Source organism: Embiotoca jacksoni, unplaced genomic scaffold, assembly GCF_022577435.1.
Source record: "Embiotoca jacksoni isolate LCO1_2020_lvr unplaced genomic scaffold, fEmbJac1.0.p SCAF_3, whole genome shotgun sequence".
In the NCBI taxonomy this organism is placed as follows: Eukaryota; Metazoa; Chordata; class Actinopteri; family Embiotocidae; genus Embiotoca; species Embiotoca jacksoni.
Window position 1 is genome coordinate 10252833 of NW_027185381.1, and position 23053 is coordinate 10275885.

At 41.9% G+C, this 23053-nt stretch overlaps 2 protein-coding genes across 5 annotated transcripts in view; both read right to left on the reverse strand.

Annotated features, from left to right (window-relative positions):
• Nucleotides 1-11075, reverse strand: part of LOC138206388 (PDZ domain-containing RING finger protein 4-like) — a 123029-nt gene extending 111954 nt beyond the window's left edge. The window contains exons 1-2 of the mRNA XM_069163049.1: nt 10717-11075; nt 10504-10599 (exon numbers count right to left, since the gene is read on the reverse strand). Coding sequence (XP_069019150.1) covers nt 10504-10599; nt 10717-11064 — 444 coding nt within the window. The 5' untranslated portion in view covers nt 11065-11075. The remainder of the gene's footprint in view (nt 1-10503; nt 10600-10716) is intronic.
• A 3029-nt stretch (nt 11076-14104) lies between these two features.
• The window catches only part of cntn1a (contactin 1a), a 69258-nt gene continuing 60309 nt past the window's right edge, over nt 14105-23053 (reverse strand). For all 4 annotated transcript variants that reach the window (XM_069161926.1, XM_069161925.1, XM_069161927.1 and 1 more), the window contains 8 exons: nt 22793-22942; nt 22115-22185; nt 21058-21292; nt 19845-19948; nt 18966-19155; nt 18750-18862; nt 18483-18639; nt 14105-16409 (listed from right to left, as the gene is read on the reverse strand). In XM_069161926.1, coding sequence (XP_069018027.1) covers nt 16333-16409; nt 18483-18639; nt 18750-18862; nt 18966-19155; nt 19845-19948; nt 21058-21292; nt 22115-22185; nt 22793-22942 — 1097 coding nt within the window. In that variant the 3' untranslated portion in view covers nt 14105-16332. The remainder of the gene's footprint in view (nt 16410-18482; nt 18640-18749; nt 18863-18965; nt 19156-19844; nt 19949-21057; nt 21293-22114; nt 22186-22792; nt 22943-23053) is intronic.

The window sequence follows — 23053 nt, forward strand, 5'->3', positions numbered from 1 at the left end:
AAAACACCCTGCAAACTCTAACTCGCACACATTTGAGGCTGCTGCACTCTCATATGCTCCCTCTCGCTAATGAACAAGTGTGTATATTGGCAGAAAACACTGACATTAATTTCTCTTCAACAATTTGCACAAATATCTTTGCAAGAAGCTCAATCACCAAAAGTTCTTGCTTCGTATTAACAGTTCATGTATATTTGTCCACTTGTTGCTCTCACTTAAAAGGTAGTCTGTGGAGTGGCCACAATGGAAGCTAAGCAGCAACGTTTTTCCCAATAAATCCACATTTTCTTTGCATGTCATCCATGTGCACGAGCATCATCTACAAATACAAATTCTTCCTTACGAATTACTTCTAAGAAACACAGCAATTCATTAAGAATCGTAAGAAAGAAAGCAGCTGCCCGTTGGCAAACAAAGATGTAAAAATATTCTTTGTAAATCTTTTCTAAGAAAAGAAACGCATTCAACACATATCGTCAAGGATACACATGAGCCCACAGGATCATCTCCGAGACATTAATAGTGTAGCTGATGTAGTCTCTGACTATGAAATCACTGTATAATGCTTACGATTTCAATTATCGGCTACTGAAAAAAGAACATATAAGTCTGCTTGAAATAATTACTTGCCTTTCAAGAGGTTGAAACGATGAGGATTAAACCTCAGCTCTATCTGTAGGACAACAGCAATCATAATGAATATTTATACTCAATTTCTCTGCAAGTCCATTTCACTAATTAAAAACCTTTCTCAGTTCCAGCAATAACATGAAGGCGATGATTGGAATTGAATTAGGCTGCTCTATCTGGCTGCTAAAGTAACACTAAGCCTGTCACTAACTAAGAGGTCACGCCACAACGGGGAAACATCACTCGGGCGATTACTGGAGGAAGCCACTCATTCACTGTGATGAGGAAGACTTGAGATCTGATGTTTCTTGTGGAGCTTTCTCTATTGTTACTGTTCAAAGGCTTGTTTTCTGGGAAAGGCAAGTTCTTGAGCCAGAAATAACAAACAAAAATGATCATTATGAGAAAACATTACTGGAAGACAGGGCCTGGTTTTTCATTTTATAATTTAGCTGCCCAAATGTAAAACAAAAAGGATTTCATGGAGACTAACAACTCGAAAAATGTGCAGTCTCCAACAGTCAGGGATTTTATGTTAACCATGAGGAATCATTTTGGAAAGTGTCCTTACTTTTTATGGAGCATAATACTAGAAAGGAAGAAACATCTAGCATGGCTAATTGTCCTAGTCATTGATGTTTGCAGGAAAGAAATCTCCAGAACCTCGACATTTTAATAAAGATTATATAATAACATGATATCAGCCACCTCACATTATGAGCATAGAAGTCATCAGCATGTCGTAAGGCAAAAGGAACAGAAACAGACTGCTGCTGGGAGATGCTTTTTCTTATTCTTAATAGTTTAAACGAGGAGGTTTTTTTTTTCCTGAACATGTTTATTGTAAGGTTTTAGGAGGAATTACAGTGTTTATACTGTTAATATCTTTAGGCAGATGTTGAATGTTTAAGGGATTTACTTGGGGCTGTGCTGGATTGGATCAGAGGGAGGGACGCTCTTCCTGTGATTTGTTGTTACATTGTGGGAGGGTTAAGGTTCGAGGTAGGGTTAGAGGCAAGCTGCTTGACAGTTAAGCAACTAATCACAGCAGTGTAGAGTTTAGAGCTTGCATCCCTCCAGCTGATCCAATCTAGTGAAAATGTTCTTTCAGCATTATCCCATACTTTATGTGTCTTTTGGACGAATGATGTCCAAAAGACACCAATTAGCATACTTAAAAGCGCCATAGCCAGATGGTTTCAAACTGTGTCCTGTCTTTGTGCTAAGCTACATAGCTGCTGGCCCCAGTTTCATTTGGCATTTCATTGAGAGATGCTTGTGTGAGTGGTATTGATCTCATCCAAATTAATGTCAAAGTATCCTTTGAATTATCTTCATTATTGCTTCATTTTCAGATCCTCCAAAAATAACAACTCCTAAAAGACCAAATTTTAAAAAAAAAGAAACATATTTTCTCACTCATTCCTGGCAATATCAAATACAGAGACAGTTTTGGTTGAAGTTGTCCAGATATCACTTCATTGTCAACAGTGTCTTCGGAAGATATAACAGTCCCTTTGAAAGCTCCGTCAGTGGAAACCATTTCCAGTAAAGGGGACATTAACTCTAAAGATGGTATTAAAGAGTTTGCACCACAATCCCTTCTTTGTGGGGAGCAGGCGGAAATCTCAAAGACACATATGACCGTCAAAGCCAGATAAATGAAACCAAAACTCTCTGCGTGGCTGGCTACCGCAAGAGATAACTGATAAGCATCACAATTTCTCCGAGATATGCCTGTGTGCTTGTGCGTGCGTGCGTGTGTGTGCGTGTGCGTGTGCGTGTGTGTGTGTGTGTGTGCGTGTGCGTACCGTCTGTGTTGTTTGACCTCGTGTACGTGTGCCTGTATTTCCAGAAATTTCACATGCTAATGTGAGTGAAGATTTAAGACAAAATGTTCGACTGTTTTCCAACACAGACGAGCGTTGGCCTTCGAGATGGAATGAGAGCAGAGACTCAAAGCAGTGGGCTTGTTTTGATCCCTTGTCTTGGCAGGCGCACAGTGCCGTGCCAGTGTTTGCTAATACCCTGGACGCACCTGGCATATTACACAGGCTTACGTCCCGCTCCTCAACACCTCCTTAATGCACTGCGCCAGCCTCCCATTGTACAGTTGTTTCTCTGACTATACGGCAGCCTCTTCCCAGATGTCATTAAGCTCTAATCCTCCTGTCGACAAAAGCAGAGGCAGCCTCAATTCACTTTGCAGATGGATAAATACAGTCTGCACGAATGGAGCCTTGATGATGATGCACGTCCACTGAAAGGCCAGCGGTAATGTCATGGTCTTCTCTGACAAAAGCCCCGCGTACAGTAATCCTCAGAGGCATTTCAAACTCAAGGTTCTCGGTCATGAATTCAACAGTGTAAGGACACAGTTTTGTGTCCAGACGGCTCAGTGCCGACAACGACGCAGAGTTGTTCAAACGCATTAGTGGCCACGACCAAAATAATTACTCAAACAACTCAAATCATTTGCGGAATTAAAATCTGGGGATAAAAATAAAAGCTTTGTTTCATCAGCGCATGAATGACATGAGTATTTCAGCACGTAATTCATGTTGCTTTTATTCAGGAAAACCAGGAACGGGCGCATTTATTTGATTTTTCTTATCTAATTACTTGATTAATCATCAAAATAAACACTTGAAATGATGATTCGCATACTGAAAATAACCCTGCAACAACACTTGTTATCATTTCATGATACCGGAACTGACCGTGTTGCTTTTACCTTGGTAGGAGAGCTCTTAGCGCTCACCGTGGAAGGTCTAACCACAACTTTACCTCATTACACAGGCCTTACAAGCTGTGCTGAGAACCATGATGAGAGAGTGACCAGTGCGGTGTGTGTGTGTGTGTGTGTGTGTGTGTGTGTGAGTGTGTATATGCACACGCAGCTGGCTGCGCACACGTGTGTACATGCTGACTCAAGGCTTTTAGCGTAATCTCCATTTACCAGCTGTAGGTTGAGCCACATGCTTATCAAACCCAGAGGAAATCAGTGGGTCTGCGTGAGTTCAAAAGGCAATCAGGTTACTGACTAAGCAAACCCCCCAACCCCCCCCCAGTGGTGTTATAGATGGGAACATAGGGGGCGAATGAATTTGGATTTGACCACAGATAATTGGATGGTGAATCAACCTCACAACAAAGGCATTTCCTCGAGTGTTTGGTTGCACGAGAGCTCTTGTGTACAGCAGAGCTTTCCGTGACATCAATTATATGTAGAGTAGGAGGTATACGTTATGACCTGTGAACATGTGAGCAGTTACACAGTGAGAAACTTGAATACACAGCACCAGGAAGGGACCTGGAAACTTCATCAGTGTCTTTTCAGCTTCCTAGTTTACAGCCTCTTTGACACTAGGCTCTTTTCCACATGTTGACTGTTGAATCCTGAGCTTCTCACTGCAGTTCACAGAGAAGCAGAAGAGGCCGACCGGCTACAGTGCGAGTGAAGCCAAGTGTTCTCCTCCTGGATAAAGAAATGATCGATCACTCTGTTCACTGAGTGCTGCCTGCAGTGCACCCGAGAGCAGAGCTACAGCATTGGACTGAGTTGCGATACATAACATGAACATCTGCGAGGTTTAAACCTCATTCCTGGAAAAGAAAATCTGCAGAGAACACACAAAAAGTCAATACTGGGACCATATTGTAATAAATCTAGTCAGAAGCCAACATGTACATACGCGCACACACAGACATATACACACCAGCACACAAATTAAGTTTGTCAGATGAAAATAAAGCTGCGCTGAAGTCGAGTCGCTGCTCTTTCTAAAAGTGTAGCATTTGTATTTTACCAGGGCTGCAATTAATCATTGTCATTAATGCCTAATTTTCCAAATATTGGCTCAATTAATCAAGTCATTGTTTTTTCTATAAAATTTCTCACAGTGCAAAGTGTCTCAAGAAGTTGATACCAAGAAACCATCAAGTATTCAATTAAAAAAAGACACATAATGCCCAATAACATGAGGATGATACACATTTGACAAAAAAAAATACTGATTACCTGATTTGAATTTTCTGCTGACTGACGGACTAATCGATTAGTGTATTAATTACTTCAGCTTTATATTACACCCAAAAAAAAAAATTGCATTTCGCTCATATTTTATAGCAAAGGTGCCAATGAGTCTTAAAAAAAGGACATTAAAAAAAAAAAAAAAAAAAAAAAAAAGGGCCTTTCAGCAGTTAGGGGCAAATTTGTCCTGAGTGCTCCTTTTTACAAGCACGGTGGTCTTTGGTGGAAAGGTTGTTTTTTTTCACACCCCCTGCTTAAAACAACAGACCTGGACAGCCAAAGTAAACACATGCAAACTCACACGAGCAGATACACACAGCAACAGACAAAAAAAAAAAAAAAAAAAAAAAGATTTACTCTGCAGCAACTGCTGTTGGTTTGGTCCAAATCCACAACTTTGGAATCTGGAATATGCTAATCTCAATATGTACCTCACAGCTTTGGGAAAAACATCTCGTTTCCCAAAACAACACCTATGAAAATATTGCAAATTCCTCCAACTGATGGAAAGCCTATAAATACGCAGGGAGAAATTAAACAAGACATCTGCTAAAGTGGCGTTGAATAATTAAATGCTTATCTATATCGAATTCCCCTTAACTGATAAATCTAAATTAATGCAAGCTGAAGTTTGTTTTAGCAGCTTGGCGTGTGTGTCGAATTGGAGAGGAAATAGGAAATGGTGAGCAGGGCGGTCCCTCTCTCACAGGCGAAGGACAAACAGTTTACATGGCGTACTGTTAATTCTGGGTAAAAGGCAAACAGAGCAGAACAGGTACAGAAACACGTCCAGAGGGCTGAAGCACACACACACACACACACACACACACACACACACACACACACACACAACATGACGACCCTATGTTTTCCCCTCGACATGAACATCGAAGGACTTTAAAACAAAAAGGACTGTGGGATCCTTTTAATTTCCAAATCTGCCAATCCCAGCTTTCCTAGCGGTGTCTCTGAGGGAATCAGACAGCAAGCTGGAAACTAGTAACTTTATTCTGAACCCAGGCATTCTCCTCCATTTTCAAACAAAGAGCTTTGGGGAATTAGAGCACAAAGAGACTATAAAGCTGCCTCGACAGGCAGTAAATAGAGATGTGCACCCAAATGATGTCATCATTAGACAGCCACGTTTCTTTGCAGCAACATTACAAAGAAAAAAAAATTCCGTATTTCTCAGGTAGTTAAATTAGACTTTTTTTCCTTCAACCTGGCCAACATGGAAAGTCAAACCCTTCACGAAAAATCAAATCAACTGACATAAAAGCAGAGATTCTCTTGTTGCAAAGCAATCTTTTCTTGTCATCTTTTGCTATGGCAGCAAACAAACTGGCCTGCTTTAGTCTCCGCCCGTCACGCAAGATTGGATTTTGATGACAGCGATACTTGAGTTGTGCACTCTCCACTCCTTTTGACTTCACCCTTTCCTCTTGATCTGAAAAAAAAAATGATTAAATGGATCTACTGAAGCTACTGCACTGTCACTCTGAATCAGGTGAAAAGGCCTCAGTGTTTCTGCCGATAACCCTTCAATGAAGCGTCACAAGGTACAGTCTGGGTCCACAACATAGATATTTGCTCTCTTGCGCAGTAAACAGTTTGAGCAGCTTTGGTTATGGATGATGAAAAGAACTATCCAGTGTGAATTACATGAAAATATTCCCTCAGTTTCCAACCATTTCAGCTGACTCCAAGTTTAGAGTGGGGATTTGGGGAATATTGGCTGCAGAAAAGAGGAATAGTGGGATTGATTTACATCAACTGTGGTTTCATTTGTGTATTCAAAATGAAGGTCGGTATGTTTTTGCAATGCTGACTAATCCTGTTGCTGCTTTCAGTGCTGTGCCTTCCTTTCATTATCCCTTTTCATCATAGCAGAACTGTCATCCTGACTCACAGCCACAGACTGCATTCACTGCCAGGACAGTGAGCACACAATCAGCTGGATCTACATCAGCACATCTCTCAGGTACGTGGAAAAATACAGCGCGACTCGAAATAAGTCTGGACTTAACAGTAGTACACTGTTGTCTCACAATATTTTTATGTCTCTGTAATCTATTTCTCTTTTTCCAAGCACACTGCTGAACACGCTCACAGCAAGCTGTTGACAATAAATAACAACTGGCATCTGTGGACATACTTAGTCGTTGGCGCGACTTCAGCACGAGACTCAAATACTTCTCTGTTCATAATTTAACAAAGATGTAACTGTCCACAAAATACCGAGATACTATTCTTATTTATTATCCATTAGTCAAAGCGTAAATCACTATATTAAGCTATTATCCCACCAATTAACAGTTTGCTAAACCTGTCCCCTGAGCAGCATTTGTCCAATCATAGCCTAGCAACTGTTACTAGGCACGGCATTATAGGCCGAAGCAGTGTGCATGGGGCTGTACTATATATTAAAAGATCTCATCTAGGTTTGTGTGAAGATCTGTAAAAATCTACCCCGCTTTGAATAATTCATTTGTGCCTGGTCTGGTTTTTCCTCAACAACACTGTTTAAACCATTCTTTAAATGACCTCTGCACCCCATCCCTCATCGAAAAATCTATAAAGATGCAACATTTTTCATTTAAAAAAATGGAATAAAAGATGTGTCCTGCATTCGTGAAGGTCCATTTCCATTGCATGTGCCACGTAGCCTTCAGGTTTCCACATCACACTTGTGCAAGCTGTGAATTAGACCTTCACTTGTGAGGCTCCTGGATTCACAAGATCACAAAATTATGAAATCATACATTAATCCGTCTTGCCAGGCTTCAAGTTATGTATTTGTGACGAATCAACTTGTAAGCACCTGCTGGCAGCGACAGCTGTGGTTCAGGTATGACGACGGCAAGTTTTTCCAAAAACAACAACGATCTGATTTGTTGAAGTTAGCCCGTGATGATAGACAGATAGTTCATTCAATCACTGACAAGTAGTTTTTTGAAAGTGCCTCCACTTTTCCAAACCGTTTCCAAGCACAACGTCTCACGTGTTTTTTGTAACAAACCACCTGCTGCGTCAGGTTATATTAAACCAGGATTGGCTGCTAAACTAGTTCTGAAACACAAATCCTGCTCGCTATTGCACCCCTTAAACTCAAATTTCAGGTGAGCGCAGACAAACTTTTTTAATGTCGGCAGGTTAATTTAGTGCACACTCTGAATATGCATGATTGATGCACGGTGGAGACAAGAAACCAAAATATGTTTGAGTGAAGGTGGACTTAAAGTAAAGGAGCATATCATCATTACTAGATCACCAAATTATATTGGGGGGGGGGGGGGTTACATCCCGTCGAAGAAGAAGTGTGTAGGATGCATGTAGATTTATCTTCAGATGTAACTCGTGATTATTTAATGATCAATCAATCTGTGGATTATTTTTTGGCTAATCAGTTAGCTGTTTGTCAAAACATACAAGAGGCTGAAATCAGAGCATTTTAGATGTTTTTCATTAAGGTTGCATTTTGTAGCCCACTGTATGTAGCCATCAAGTGCAGATTTAAAGTCTATTTCACAATTATTATTGTTTTTTTAAATGGATTAGAGACTTTTGATTTCCAATAATAGTCAAGGAAAAGGAAGTTCAATAGAAAGCTTACTAGAGCTGAATTCTGTTCTTAATAGTTGTGATTTTAAAACAAAATAGATGGTCTCTGCCTAGTAATGTAAAGGGAGCTTTGTTTTACCGCCTCCGTCTGAAATCAGAGAATCAGTGTTTTAAAAATTACAACATTATTTCCATTTTCGCATCGAATGTGTACTAGAATGGAAAACTTGACAGGCAAAACTGAAGGAGCTCAATAAAGGCTCAATTAGCCTTGCTTTCCAACCACACAAGGGACCTTTGACGATCCATAACTGCCGCTATGATGTTTACTAGTCATCCAGCTTTATTGTCCACGCAGACAGAAAACCCGTCACTCTCCCAGCAAAGTGGATTTCCACTAAACTCTAAAACTTTGTTTGATGAGCTGCAAAACAGGCTCTCTCAAGTATTGGAAAATCCATTTGGAAAGCAAAAGAAGAAAACACTGAGAAAGTGAGAAAACTATTAAAGTCGCATTTAGAGAGGAGCTTTTAGACAAGAAAAAAGGAGGGCTGAAAATAGATGCTGCGCTGCTGCCCAGCGCTGGCAGCCAAGAGTGAGCAGTTTTCCACATTAATCAAAAGTGAGTCTGTTGCACTCACAGCATGCTGTAGGCAATTAGGGAGATACTTTATGCGACCATTACTGCCATTAAACCCATCCAGCCTCACCAGCAGGCCCCAAACACAACACAGTCCCTGCCAGAAGGTTAAGAACACAAACTTTTAGGCCACTTTGTGAGCTTACTAAAACAAGAGCTAATATTAGATCTGGCAGCCATGTTGAGAGGTTTAACAAATCCCTGCAACAAAGACTGAGGAGCAGTTCCACATGGTGTCCGTACAGTTCAGCACATTAATTACATATTGACATGGATGAGGCTGTGAGCAATTACAAAAAAAATTGCATGTGGCCTTGAAAAAAACATTGTGCAAAAGAAGTGAAGCAAACAAGAAGCAATTCAATTTCAATGAGCCATTAACAGCCAAAGTAGAATTGTTTTTTTTCTCTAGCAAAGCTGCAACAATGAAGGAATTAACCTCGAAACTTACTGCATGGATCTACAGAATTTTAATCAACGCAAGTTTAATAGTCACTTGTTTGAAGAAAAAAAAAAGTCAAAACACCCAATTCCATCTTTTTGTGAGGATTCCTTATCTTTTACATTGTAGACTGGTTTTTGAGAAATTGCATTTGAGTCAAAGAGAAAAAAAAAAAAAAAAAAACACTGATCATTGATTAAAAAAAATAATCATTAGTTGAAGCCATGTAGTATTTCATATTTTCTACCACGTCTGCAGCAGGCATTCATTACATTCACTCGTTTCTATAAATAATTGTGTTGTTTATGTCGTATTTAATCAAGTACATTCATGAAAATCTCACTCAATTACTCCCCTTGAAAATTTTGGCTCTGGAATAACCATCTTCTCTTTCCTATGTGCTGGAGAACGGATGGAATATGATAAAGTGGTCTGACCCTAATACTTTTCAAAAGGTTTGGACTCTAGAGCCAGACAATAACATCAGATCAGCCGAGACCCAAAGAAAAATGACCAAGATCACTTTCGAAGCTTCTCTCAAGTCGCACAAAATGAAGAACACGGATTAAAGTCACATGACATGAACAGACTCCATGAAAGTCAGAAGTTGTGAATAATTGAAGCACTGAGGTTATCTGATCATTCAGTATATATTGCTGGTAAATTAATCGACTAGTAGGTGCAATCATATAGTGTACAGGGGGATATATATATATATATAAACAACATATAAACCAAAGTCCTTTGCCAATAAAAATACTCACTCGAAGAAAAAAAAAAAAAAAAAAAAGACAGATCGACACAAAGCAGGGCGTGCAGAGAGATTACCTACTGTAAGCATTCTTCAGTCTGACTATGATCCATAAGTCAACATTTACACTAAGAATTATCTGGCTTTGAGGTTAAACCTGAGAGCAGAGGCAGCAGGTGAAACAGAGGAGGAAGAAGGAAAAAATCCTGGCGCACATGAGGCAGCAGCGCCTTCAAAGCACTTAAACAACCGAAATCCTAATATCAACAACACCAGAAGAAGTGTTTTAGTTGGACACCGACAGTGGTACTGACATGGAATCGAAACGACAGCGCACCGCCACTGCCTCAGGGCGCTGTGGGCGAGCATATTCAAACTTTCTGCATTGTCCTGAAGCTTACAGCCACAACCGCCAAACAAGAGTGGGGTGGGTGTACTTGTCTTACCTGAAGTGCGTCGGTAGTTTCCTGCGGCTCTCCCTCCGCACGTGTTGCTTCGTCTGATACCCGGCTCTCCATCTCGGCAGCTGTACTGAGGTCACGCTGATGAAGTCAACAAACACAGAAGTGCAGTGATTTCATCAACCCGTCGTGTAGTATTGACTCAAACTGGAATCAGAAATTCAATCAACCCCCCCCCCTCTCTCCCTCCTCTCTCACCTTGCAGTATCCAATGACCTGCTCTGCGATGCTGTTGATGTGCAGCAGGTACTGGTGGAGTCTCCTCTGGTACTTGAGAGCGGCGAGCTGAGCCTCGTTCTGAAGAGTTGACACCTGGGCTAACAGGGACCGCTCCCTCCGGTTCCACCTGAGCCTCGCCATGCGGGCTCCGTGCTCGAAAGTCGCGCTTCTCTCCTCCAGCGCGTCGGCGGCGGTGCGGAGCGCCTCCACGCAGCGGTGCTCCCCTCTGCCGTCGACGTTCGGCCCGGACAGCCGGAGACCGCATCCTCTCTGACAAACACCGGCTTCACCGCGATGACCCGCGCGCGGTTTGGTGTGCGACTCCATCCCACCCGGGTTTGCAACTTTGCCGACCGAGTCCTTCTCCGCGCAAACGGTTGGGCAGTCAGCGCGCATTGCTTGCGCGGGCCACTTTCCCCCCCCCCTCCCTCCCTCCCCCGACGCAGAGTTGGGACGAAGTTATTTTACAAGTCTGAACACATGAAAGCGTGAGTGCAGTGAAAAGTTTGAGCGATCTGCGCAGCTCTCACTGAGCCGATGGGGCTGCGCCACTTCTCGCACCACATGACGAGACGTTGGTTTGAGCGCAGAAACTTCTCCTGAATCACCTCCGATCTCTCCGGTCATTGGTCAACATGGTAGTGCATTTAATTTCCACATATGTTACAGTCTTCACAATCTGGTATTTTATTTAGTGCGGTCTGACTCCGTTTTGTGCAGTTTGATTTAATTGTGTCCGAATGGGTGGCGCTGCCGTGAGCTTGATGTGTGTTATATATCCTCTCCAGCAGAGGTCGCTCATTCTCTCGCATATCCTTAAATGATTAACTTGGCAGCGGATCCCTCAAACTGACAAGGGAACTATCAATTAAACAGCCCAGCTCATGATTGTCATTATCAGAGGGGGTGCGTTTATTGAGCCTCCTCCTCCCCCCTTATTAAACTAATTTAGACTGCTTTCAGGACACATTCTGCACTGATGAAATGTGCCTCAACGGGACTCAGATGTTCCTTCAATGACTAAATCCCATCTGTAACACAATATCTGCATGGAGACCTTCAATTATAAGCCCCCCCCCCCCCCCCATCCCCACCCCCTGCATGAGTCCAGGAGTCTCCCGGCCTGACGCAGCATGACACTGCAAGCATCTGAGAGACAGCGTCACATTTCAGGTCTTGGTGTGCAGAAGTCTGGTTTCAGACTGCCGTGTGTGCCACTTTGAAGTATGTTTTGTGTCGTCTGAGCCGTCAGAGAACAGGTGTAGGCTTACAAAGACAATAATACAATCTGTCCCGGGACTCCACACCTGTCTGCAAAAAACACATGTGCAAGGAGGTCAGAAGAATGTTTATATCGCCTGTCAGTCACCGTAAATGAAATAGTAGGTATTGTATTACTTTACATAGTCTAAATGTGTTTATCAAGTCACCACATTTGAGAGCGGAATGGGTTTCAAGTACGTAATTCAGAGGAGCAGCGGGACTGAAGCGAGCAGCAGCCGATGATTGCGAGTGTGTTTCGGAGAAAGTGTTTCACAGCCACCTGGGATCAGACCTATCACACAAGGCCACATGCTTTGGGCCGATAAGCCACTAAATCACGGCAGAAAAAAAGAAGTTATCTCTGTCTTTTGTTCTCCCTGTGAGCTGATTTCACTGAATGAGTATTGAAGGCCATGACTGAAACCCAGAGGTGATCTGAGGCTCAATAAGAATCTAAATCTGATTCATTTGGTCTGACGTATAATCCATGAGGAGAAGTGATATCATTTCACTTTTCATCTGCTTGATACCTGATAGGAGACCAAAGTCCCAACAGCTGTTTCTCCTTGGAAACCTACATGTGGCCTTATCTGTGATGGAGCACAGATTGAAACACTATCTCTGATATATTCCGTATTATCTTTGGTAAAGAATAGCTTTCTCCTGAAAAAACAAAACAAAAAAAAAAACGGGGTCAACGCATATATGGAGGAGTTTTTGCAAATAGTTGAGCTGATAACGGAATTTTCTCATGAATCATAGATGATGAACTACTTTCTCTTATCTACATATATGAGGACTGAAACACTGCTATGAATATTTGACACATAACTAGTCTGAAGTTACAGCTGTGTGACAGATACTTAAATCCCAAGGGAGTAGTGACTGAAGACTCGAGCAAGGCTTCCTTTTTGCTGAATTCTTATTTAAATCTTCCTCAGAACGAGAAGCACCCGAGACCACCTGGTGCCCCAACTCCAGTGGAGGATCTTTCTGGATTACATAGCCCTTCTTATCATTTTTGCACACATCTGTGTTGTGTGTGTGTGTGTGTGTGTGTGTGTGTGTGTTTATAGCAGAACTGTTTACATGCTGAGGGGGAAATGTTCTGCAGTGACCTTCAATCTTGAATCTTCAATCAGACTAGGCTCAGGGAATTCCTCCTTAAACTGACTTGCTGTGAACTAAACTATTAAATTAGGACTTTTGAAAATATAGTTTGGATATATACTGGGTTGGTTGTTTTTTTTTTTTACACAGTGCAAGCAGCTGTAGTGTCGATTCTATGAAACAATATAAAACACAAACAAAATGTTGTAGTGCAGTGATAAATATGATGAAGATCACGTGACGTGATTGAAAGCGCGGGACCAGCTCTTCAGCAGACCTTGTTGTAAAACTGCCTTTTGCAAAGTCAAGTGAGCTTTGAAGCGCTCGGTGAGAAATGGAAATTGAAAAATCTACAATCTCCCGACGGCTTCACAGCTCTACGTGCTGAAGATGATTATCTAAAATGATCGAAAGCTCATTTGCGACTTTGAGTTTTCGTTTTTTACATGTTGCTTCACATCGCTACTATTTTTCAAACATGGGAAATGTTGTACTGAATGAATGACATCGAAACTTGCATCTGCGTTAGTTTGCAAATATTTAATGAGGTTTTGCATTCTTATAGACCAAACTTTTTTTTGTTTAATAAAACTATAAATTAGTCTGAGGCTAGTAAAAGGGACAACTTATGGGTTGCCAAGTTGTAAAAAGTGCACGTCTCCAGAGACTTTCTCCATAACGAGTACTTTCACATATAGAGACATATTTTGTAATAATGTTATAATGACATGCTTTTGAATTTTTCGATGCCAGACCGCTATATGTTTTGTAGGAGAGTATTTACATGGTTGTATTTTTACTTGAGTTAAAGATCTTAAAGAATCTTTTTCCACAACAGAAAACTGCAAACCCGAATCAGCAGTCAGTTTTTAGTCGGTGTTTTAAACTCATATCGTCGACTGCACTCCTCAAGACTCAGTTGCCCGTCAGTCACTGTAAATGAAAAAAGTAGGTCTTTACCGCACAACAACAAGACAAAACAGCAGAACAATAGAATAGTTAACTACACTTTTATTGTTCCATGTCCAGCCAATGAGAGGTTTCGGTTTCATCCCTCATGTCCAGCGAAGCTGTGAACTCCAGCAGACAGCCTAACATGCTGCCACCGCCACCAACGACGCCATCAAATCCCAACCATCGTGTGTTGCGATACTGCAAGACCATTTCTGAACTTCATTGAGTGAGATTCCTTTAGTCAGTTTAAGCTCTCTAAAGAAAAAAAAAAAAAAAAATCCTCAGACTTCACACGAGATGACTTGGCTTAATGAAGCTTAGCAGCTAATGCACATATTAGGCTGAGGTCTCTACTGTCTCTGACATAAAGGGATGTCACTCAGGAGTGGAATGTATTTCATATGAAGCCGAGAGGCTGAGCGGTTGCTATGATGCCGATTTGTTGCAAAGCAATGTGTCACTTTGTCTCCGATCTCATGCATGTTACAATGTTCAGCCACCGCTTCGTCCAAAATGTCAAAGTTCAAGGCATTCATGCATTTGGCAACTCTTTTTTTTTTTTTTTTTTTTTTTTTTTTTTAATGATTTGTGGCATGAAGATAAACCGAGAAAAGCACTTTATGGTGGACATTGATATTGTCACATATGGAGATGCGTGACCGGCATCAGTCACACACACACACACGACATGACTCAAGAGGAACTCCAAACGCAGCATTTGTTCCTCCATTTGAGGGAAATAAACTTTTAAACTTATCCAACCAGCAGAGGGTCAATACATACAAATATAGGAATCGAAAACAAAAACGGCAACAGTTGATAATGTTTATATATCTCTGGTCATATGTTAAAAAGACAAAAATAAACCATTCAAAACAACATCATGAGCTTTGGATGGGCTCATACCACGGACATGGATGGCTTTTCTTACTTTTTGTTTCTGATGAAAAATGAAATATACTAGATTACTGTTATAGGAGCTAGGCAAACTGCCTTATTAGAAAATATGAAGTAGCCACAGACAAATCGGACATTGCGCAGTTATGAGCGTCGCTACCGTTCACTATAACTGTTAACAGTGACTCCCACACAAAGCCATAAACGAGAGAGATGAAATGAAATTGTTCACATTAAATAAGATGCCAACATTCTTTACAAAGCACCATCTGGTACCACTGAGGTCCTGACGATACAGTCAAAACAAAGGAGATTCAGTTTCCGTTTAGTGCCACTAACATGTTGAGGTTTTCCCTCTGGATTTCAACGCTGACCTAAACGTTGTTGCTAAGCTTTGAGATCGCGGTGCAGCTGTGCGAATAAAACCAGAGATCACAAGCATTTAGATTACATGTTGTTTGCTGCATTTCTGCATTTGAAACTGCACGTTTGACATGCTGGTCAGTCCACTTCCTGTTCCTGTGGCTTCCTCTACATGCCAACGTGCACCCGAATTTGAATGTAGTATTAATAAAGCTCAAGTTACGGTTTGGAAATGATCGCTGGTTAAACCAGTCTGCTTTTCTCCAAATAACATCAACAGTGTATTAGATCGTAAAACAGCATCAATTATTATTTTAGCACGACATAAACTTCTCTTTTCTCTACGCTTGTTATAAAATCAAGTATGCGAGAGGTTCAGATTTGCTTTGACTGTATCTCTGTAACAGAGGGTGTGCTTAATTATTTTTTAAAAATGCCACTGAACTGCAAGTAAAGAAAGACATGAAGAGATTTTTTATAAACTCATACACTTACCCTTCACAGCTACTTGTTGACCTTAAACTATGGAATGCACAGTAGGATTGATTTTCCAAAACATCACAGAGCAAATGAAGCCGAACATACAGCATCTTTATATCGGAAAAGTTCGGCCTTGTGATGTAAAAAGACGTTAACAGCTAACCTATGCAAAGTGGAGGGTTTACACTTTCACTAATGATCCATTTTAAAACAAGTCACTGTGAAAGATAAGTACAGTTATTTATATAAGGCATATATTTAAAAAGTTGACAGAACTCCTTTAACACTCCTCCAAAGAGGCTTTTTGTGGATATATAAGGAATGTCTTTGTCCATTTCCAATTTTTCCATTTCTCCGTCTATATTTCCACAAACATATTCCAGAAGGGAAGAGCTGGAACGTGACATCCCGGGTTACAGGGCGGAACCAAAAGATTGTGGAAAGAGTCCCAAAGTCCTCGCAGGTGTCGACCAGAAGCAACCAGAGGAGTCTCCTTCATGGGAGGTGAAGACAAAGATGGCGCTACATTCAGAGGTTCAGGCACAGAAGAGCCACCAGGAGCAGGGAGAGGACGCTGAGAGACGGGGCGGCCATGACTCCTTCACCTGAGAGAGAAGGAGACATGCGTGTATGTCCTTTTTCGCTTAAAGATAAACAATTTAAGAGAAGAAGAAGAAAAAAAAAAAGCGGTCTATGTTACTCGAGTGTTCGCCGTCATGCCTCGACTCAAAGAGTTGACAAAGCAGGAAGACTAAACGTTTTGTAAATACAAAACGTTTTCATTAAATACGCGACATACAGCAGGAAATGTCCGCGAGCGAGTCGGTAGTATAAACCATGTCTGTATGAGAGGTGTGAAGTGTGAGTGAATGGATGTGAGGCATAGATCACTGAGAAAAAAAACATTAAAGAAATGTCAGTTGGCAGGCGAGGTGAAGAAAGTGATCGGATCCTGCAGGTCTGATCTATGGACTCCCGAGCCGAGCCTACTCAGATGTACTGCATCACGGACAATATTCTCATTAGAGATGAACCGCGTGTTGCCCGGTAATCTGAGAGCGGGCGGCGGCAGCGCGGAGCAGAGAAAAGAAACTGCAGTCAAGTCGGGACAGAGTAACAGGAACACGCGCATCGTGTTAGACCTGATTCTCATTTAATTAAATGTTATCAGAGCCGCATATCAGTTTGTACGCGGTCTCCAGTGTAATTACAAGTTATTCAGGTAATCTGTCATCTCTGATCATGATTCAACTTCCATTTCACAACAACTGTCGTGCAAATCAGCTTCATATCAGATTGTAGATAAATCAGCGAAGCCAAATTTCTCAATTTTAAACTACATACAAATAGTCAACACAGAAGAAAGAAAAACAAGAGAAAAGTTTTCACTGTTAATATTTTAAATATTCAGACTATCAGGGCTTCACGTCTGCATAGATCTAGTGTTAAGAATCCTCACATCCCACTTACCAGAAATCTTTTTGTTAATTTAACTTAAGTAGAAACAAACCACAACAAGCAGGTGGAAGCCAAGGGAGTGAAAGGGACCGTCTGACTGACACCGCCTTATATCCAGCAGAGCTGAGTCTCCCTGCAGGTCTTACTCTGCCCACCAGACTCCTGCAGGGATAGGCCCGTCCAGAGATAATACCAAAAAAAAAAGAGGATCCACCACAAACCCTGGAACTGGAAAAGCAACGTTCACATACATTTAAAATTGGCATCCCATATTGAGCCACCCAGTCCTTAGTTTTCAGTCCCTTTAAGAATTAATGGGTGAAATACAATACAACAAAGTGCACATCCCACCGATCCTCATCCATCGAACCAAAGAGTACATTTGGTGTGTGAAGTGTGATAGGCCTCATCTTTGTGGCGATCACCTTAAATGCCCCTCTATTTGTCAATGCCCTCCATTTGAAATCCCTCACGGCTTAAATTCCAAGGTCTGTGGAATCAAGCTGTCAGGTGGGGTCTGGACTGAATGATAAGGGATAAGGAAAACCGCAGGGGGGGGGGGGGGGGGGGGGGGGTTTCCTCTTCTCATCAAGATCAATTACAGAGGCTTAAGGCCTCCTCTATCCAGTCAGCCCACCTGTCAGTCCATCAGCCAGCGAGAGGATCCAGTCAGTGGGCTATCAAGGCTTTAGTCACGGACCATCATAGCCCCACAATCTGAGGTATGAAACCTAAAGTGACAGCTCTACATCTGGCCCAGGGGAACCCTCGAGCTGTGACAAATGATAACGTGCTGCCAACTTTGAACCTGGTAATCCCAGCAGCAAAGGGCAGGTCAGGAATGAACAGTCAGTGTTTCACCTCAGCACTATGGATTTAAAATGTCATTAGATGACGGAAGTCATGTTTTTTTTTTTTATTCGCTGATGTGAAACTAAATCTGGGTGAAGATGGCATAATGTTTTTCACGGGAGATCACTCAAACTCAATACATTTAATTTCACTGAACAGATGACCCCACTGAAAGGAAGAGAAGGCTCCTTCTTCTAATTCAGCGGCTTTTGTCGAGTCTCTTCTGCTACCTACGCTCCACTTTTTTTAAAAACTGTCAGAACAAGGACACACGTTTACTGAAAACAAAAGAAATGAAGCAATACATCCAACCCAAGAACCTAAATCGTACAGTACTTTAATGAACCCGCAGTAGGTCTGGCTGTTACCTGTGAGTTTGATTTGTGCCATAGCCCCATCTCCTCCCTCCGTGTGTGCCCGGACCTCCACCACATAGTTTCCATCTACGGGCCGGGGAAGCTCTATGTACCGCTTGCTGGTTGTGTACAGAGTGCCCGTGGAGTGGCCCTGCTGCCTGTACAGCACCTGGGTACACAAACATGTACATTACAGCAGCGTAAGAAATGTAAGCTTTCCGGCAGTTACTGTTTCACTACAGAAAAGTAACAGTAAAAAAAATGTTGAACTGTACTCACTCGGTACCCATCTATTGATGACTCATTAGCCAGCGGTTCCACATGTTCCCAGGCAATATTTACTGACTGGCCCTTTAACTTTGTACTTATTATTATAGGAGGTCGACTTGGAGCTGGTAAAAGACACAAAAAGAAGAGAAATGAATTGTAATATTCAAATGACTGATGTTGTTTTCCATGCAGCTCAATGTTAAACTACTTTAAAGCACAACGTACGAGGTTTCTTGGTGTGGATCTGCAGGTGTTTGCTGGGCGGCCCGTATCCTGCAGAGTTGTAGCCTCGAACCTCAATTAGGTAGCGCGAGTCGGGCTTCAGACCCTCAAGTTTGGTGTGGTTCTCCCTGCCAGACACCACAACCCTCTGAGCCCCCCCTTCACTGTCTTCATGGTTCCTCCAGTACTTCACCTGGGACACATAGAGACACAGCTGAGAGGGCAAGGATCCACCTTGTTTTTTGTACGAGTGACACAGAGTACAGTCTAAAGATAGGAAAAATGTTGTCATAAAATGAAAGGAACAGTTCAACATTGTAGAAAATGCACTTTCGCTATCTGGCTACTCCGTTAAATATAAGGCAGCTACCCGTTTGGCTGAAAACAAAAGAATCAGCTATCACATTTAATCATAGTTTTGATGCTACACTAGCCGCCTGCTGGCTGTAAAGAGAGCTGTATCCGGTTTTTTTGTACCTAGCTCTCCAACACAATGTAAATAGCGTACTTCCCAAAATATGGAAATAGTGCATCAAGGTAGATACAAGGCTAAATTAGAGACCAGATATGCAATTTTTACTAATGGGTGTTAAAATGAGAACATTTTCAATAATATTCTTTATTTGTAAAGCAAAAAAAGACCTCAGAAAAATATAGTTTTTATATTTCAGAGACTTTTAGCAACTTTATTTTTGTTTTAGATACAGTAGCTTAAACCAAATCAGAAAAAAAACATTTTTTTCCAAACAGAGACATGGTGCTTTTCACACTTGCAGCATAGTAGGTGCATACTTAATACAAAATTTCCCCTTGGGGATTAATAAAGTAACTACCTAACCTAACCTACTTTACAATAATGCCGCAGTTAAATTTCCTACTGACCTGGTATCCATCTATATTAGTCTGTGAGAGGGGCAACCACGACACAGTGGCTACTGTAGCAGAGAGAGCCCTGCCGTCAACAATGGCAGGGGCTTCATATGGAGCTGAGGAGAGACCCAAAGGACAGTGTGGTAAATAGGTTACAGTAGGAGAGACATTTTTATGGTCATGTCCCAGAAGGTAATTTTCACATCGCACACAAAAGAGCATATTTTATATGTATGAATATGTTTAGTCATTACTCTGACCATAAACTAATGTTTCCTCATTTGTGTCTTTTGGCTCTTATAAAAACGTAATCTCTCAGCGGCATCATTTTAGAAATGCAAATGAATCCCTGCAGCGACTGGACTGACATCTCTCTTTGTCTGCATTCCTTCACTGGATCATCACACACTGCTCCATGACTTATGAGGCAGTTATACACTGTTTGGAGGCTACTCCTGCCAGGAAACTCTCCTCCAATGTTAAATTGTCACACTGGCACCGGGCCTTGAACAAACATCCCATCAAACATTTTCACTGTGTTGAACGCTGAAGCAAACAGACAGAAACAAGACACGCACGCACACAAACACAAACGGTCACAGGTTTGCTTGGAGACGGAGCGCTTTGAACGCGTGACTATAAAATCAAAGGCCCTCAAAAGGCAAGCGTTGCCTAAGTGCGTTACCATGGCAGCGGGGCATCTCTGTAAGCCATCATGTCTGGGTTGCCAGTGGTTATCTCGACTGTCTGTCAGTGAAAGTTAATAACTAGGCAAAATGCTTTGCATCCTCGGGCGAATTATCAGCTTTCTGGTTCATGCTACATGGATCATTATAATCGCCACAGAAGAAAAGAGAGCTAGAGAGAGGGGGGGGGGGGGAGAGAGAGAGAGAGAGAGAGAGAGAGGGAGGGAGAGGGAGAGCGAGGGAGGGAGGAAGAGAGAGAGGAGGGGGGGGGGGTTCACTTTCAAGGGGTATTAAAATTCCTCATAACTATACATGAGAACTAATTTGAAAAGGGTCCTACTCCATAGAAAACCATGGTCGTGATAAGTATCTGACACTGACAGATTGAAATAGCAGAGTGTTGGCGTACTGAAGGCTTCTACATTTTCTGACTCTGACTAAATCGACCAGGTTAATCCGCGATGTTTTGAGGTCAGTTTAGCACATTTTCCCTTCTACGGTTGAGAGTGTTGAGAGCTGTGAATCTCTTCAGTGCTCACCGTCCTGTGCAGAATAGATGATGGCTGTCAGACTGTAGGGTCCTTCTCCCTGGTTGTTGAACGCTTTAACTTTGACTTGGAACTCTGTCAAAGGAGGAATGTCGGAGTCTTTGTGGACATAACGCTTGGCCTGGGGATCAGCTACTGCCAACCTCTTCCACTGGTTTTCTTCTTGGGGTTTGAAGGCCACAATGTAGCCGAAATTAGACCCATAGTAGTATTGTGGCTGTACAGGCTGATGACAAAAAAACATTTAAAAAATAAAAATGTATGTGGGAAACGTTTTATTTAACACACCTTTCAAGACTAAGTCCCTACAGTCAATTCAAATCCTAACGCTGCCCGTCTTCACATCATGCATATCATTCATTATCCATCATCCATGTGTTGTATACTGGGCTAACAGCAGGACTCTGAGTGTATGATGTTTACATACTGTTCAGGAAGGTAACTGCATTCTGGGAGACACATACTGCACACACTGTTGTGAAACTTTGATGACTCATTCTTCTCTATCTGTCCTCACACATCATTTCCTTTGTTGACGCCACGTTCTTTATCATAACACAATACAAACAGAAATGCTCAACGTGTCGCATCATCCGAACAGCTGCTCTAGAATTGAATGGTCATGCTAAAATATCCAATTTATCAACGGCTGCAGCGGAGAGATGCAAGATTATAATTCAGTTCAGTCACTGATTTTTTTTTGTGTGTGTGTGTGTGTGATTGTTTTGATTTTTTTTAAAAACTTGCATTCTGTATTATAGTTTTTCTGCGACCTTTTAATAAATGCATTTGATTATTTCTGGGACATTTTGGTGGACCATTTTTTATTAATGTAAAATACTGCCAGGAAAAAGGTTGCTTTGCTGAAACACAGATACGTTTACATTCAAATACGAGGTCAATGTGGCTGTCCACTGTCTTTTATTTTTCTGTGTGTGCAATGAAATAAATGTCATTATTACAAATTGAGCTACAAACTCTCTGTGAGCCGTTAACATGGACCTGTAACCTTTGTCCCCTGTTTACCCGCTGGAAAGTCCCGACCTACCGTCCACGTGATGGTCAGTTCTCTGCTCGCCCCTCCACCCCCGCCGACATCCGAGGGCGCCACCACAGGAACTACAATGAGACAGCAGCAGCAAAACTCTGAGCCCACATGCTACAAAGCCACACAAACAAAGCCAACCCACACAGGCTGTAACCTAGCTCTGGCAATGTTACTGAAACATCCTTCCTCTGCAAACACAGTATCAATATCCTCTCCTGCGCCAAACGCAACACCTTAACGTCCATGTAGGGAGTCTGCCACTCAGGGAGAGGGACAAGTTCTCTTGTTTGGCCTCGAGTCCAGTAGCTCACTTTCAATTGATGATTATTTTTTTAAGAGAGGTTACTGTAGGTCTGTGATTCCCATTTTATAATTGAATTTCAGTATACAGTTTCACCAACGTGCTCATTTGTAGAGGTTTGTGTGGTGAGCTTGGCAGCATGGTTCTGCTCCAGGAGGCGCAGCATGATGGGATTTCTGCTGACTCACTTCTACAGCGATACTTAACATAAGTAAACAGTGCAACAGGACGACGACGAATAAATATCAGAGTGGAAAGCTGGACTGTCGGATCACATGTCTTTTTCTTTCTACTTCATGACCTTTCAAGTCATTCTGATTCTTTATTCTGTAAACCTTGAGTTAATATACTGGTCCCAAGTCAGGACACACTCTCACCTGATTCCAGGGTTTTGTCTTTCAGTGACGGGCTGCTTGGGTCTCCAGTCCCCAGAGTGTTGGTAGCAATAACCCTGAACTCATATTCTGTCCAGGGGAACAAATCCACCACTGTAGCTGTCTCTGCATTCCCTTCCACATCAGCAGGAGCTGGAGAAAAATGTACATTTCAGCGCTATAGAAACAGAACATTATACAGTGCAGGTGGCATTTTCCCACAATTAAACAAAAATATCATAAAAACAACCATCAAGTTCTATT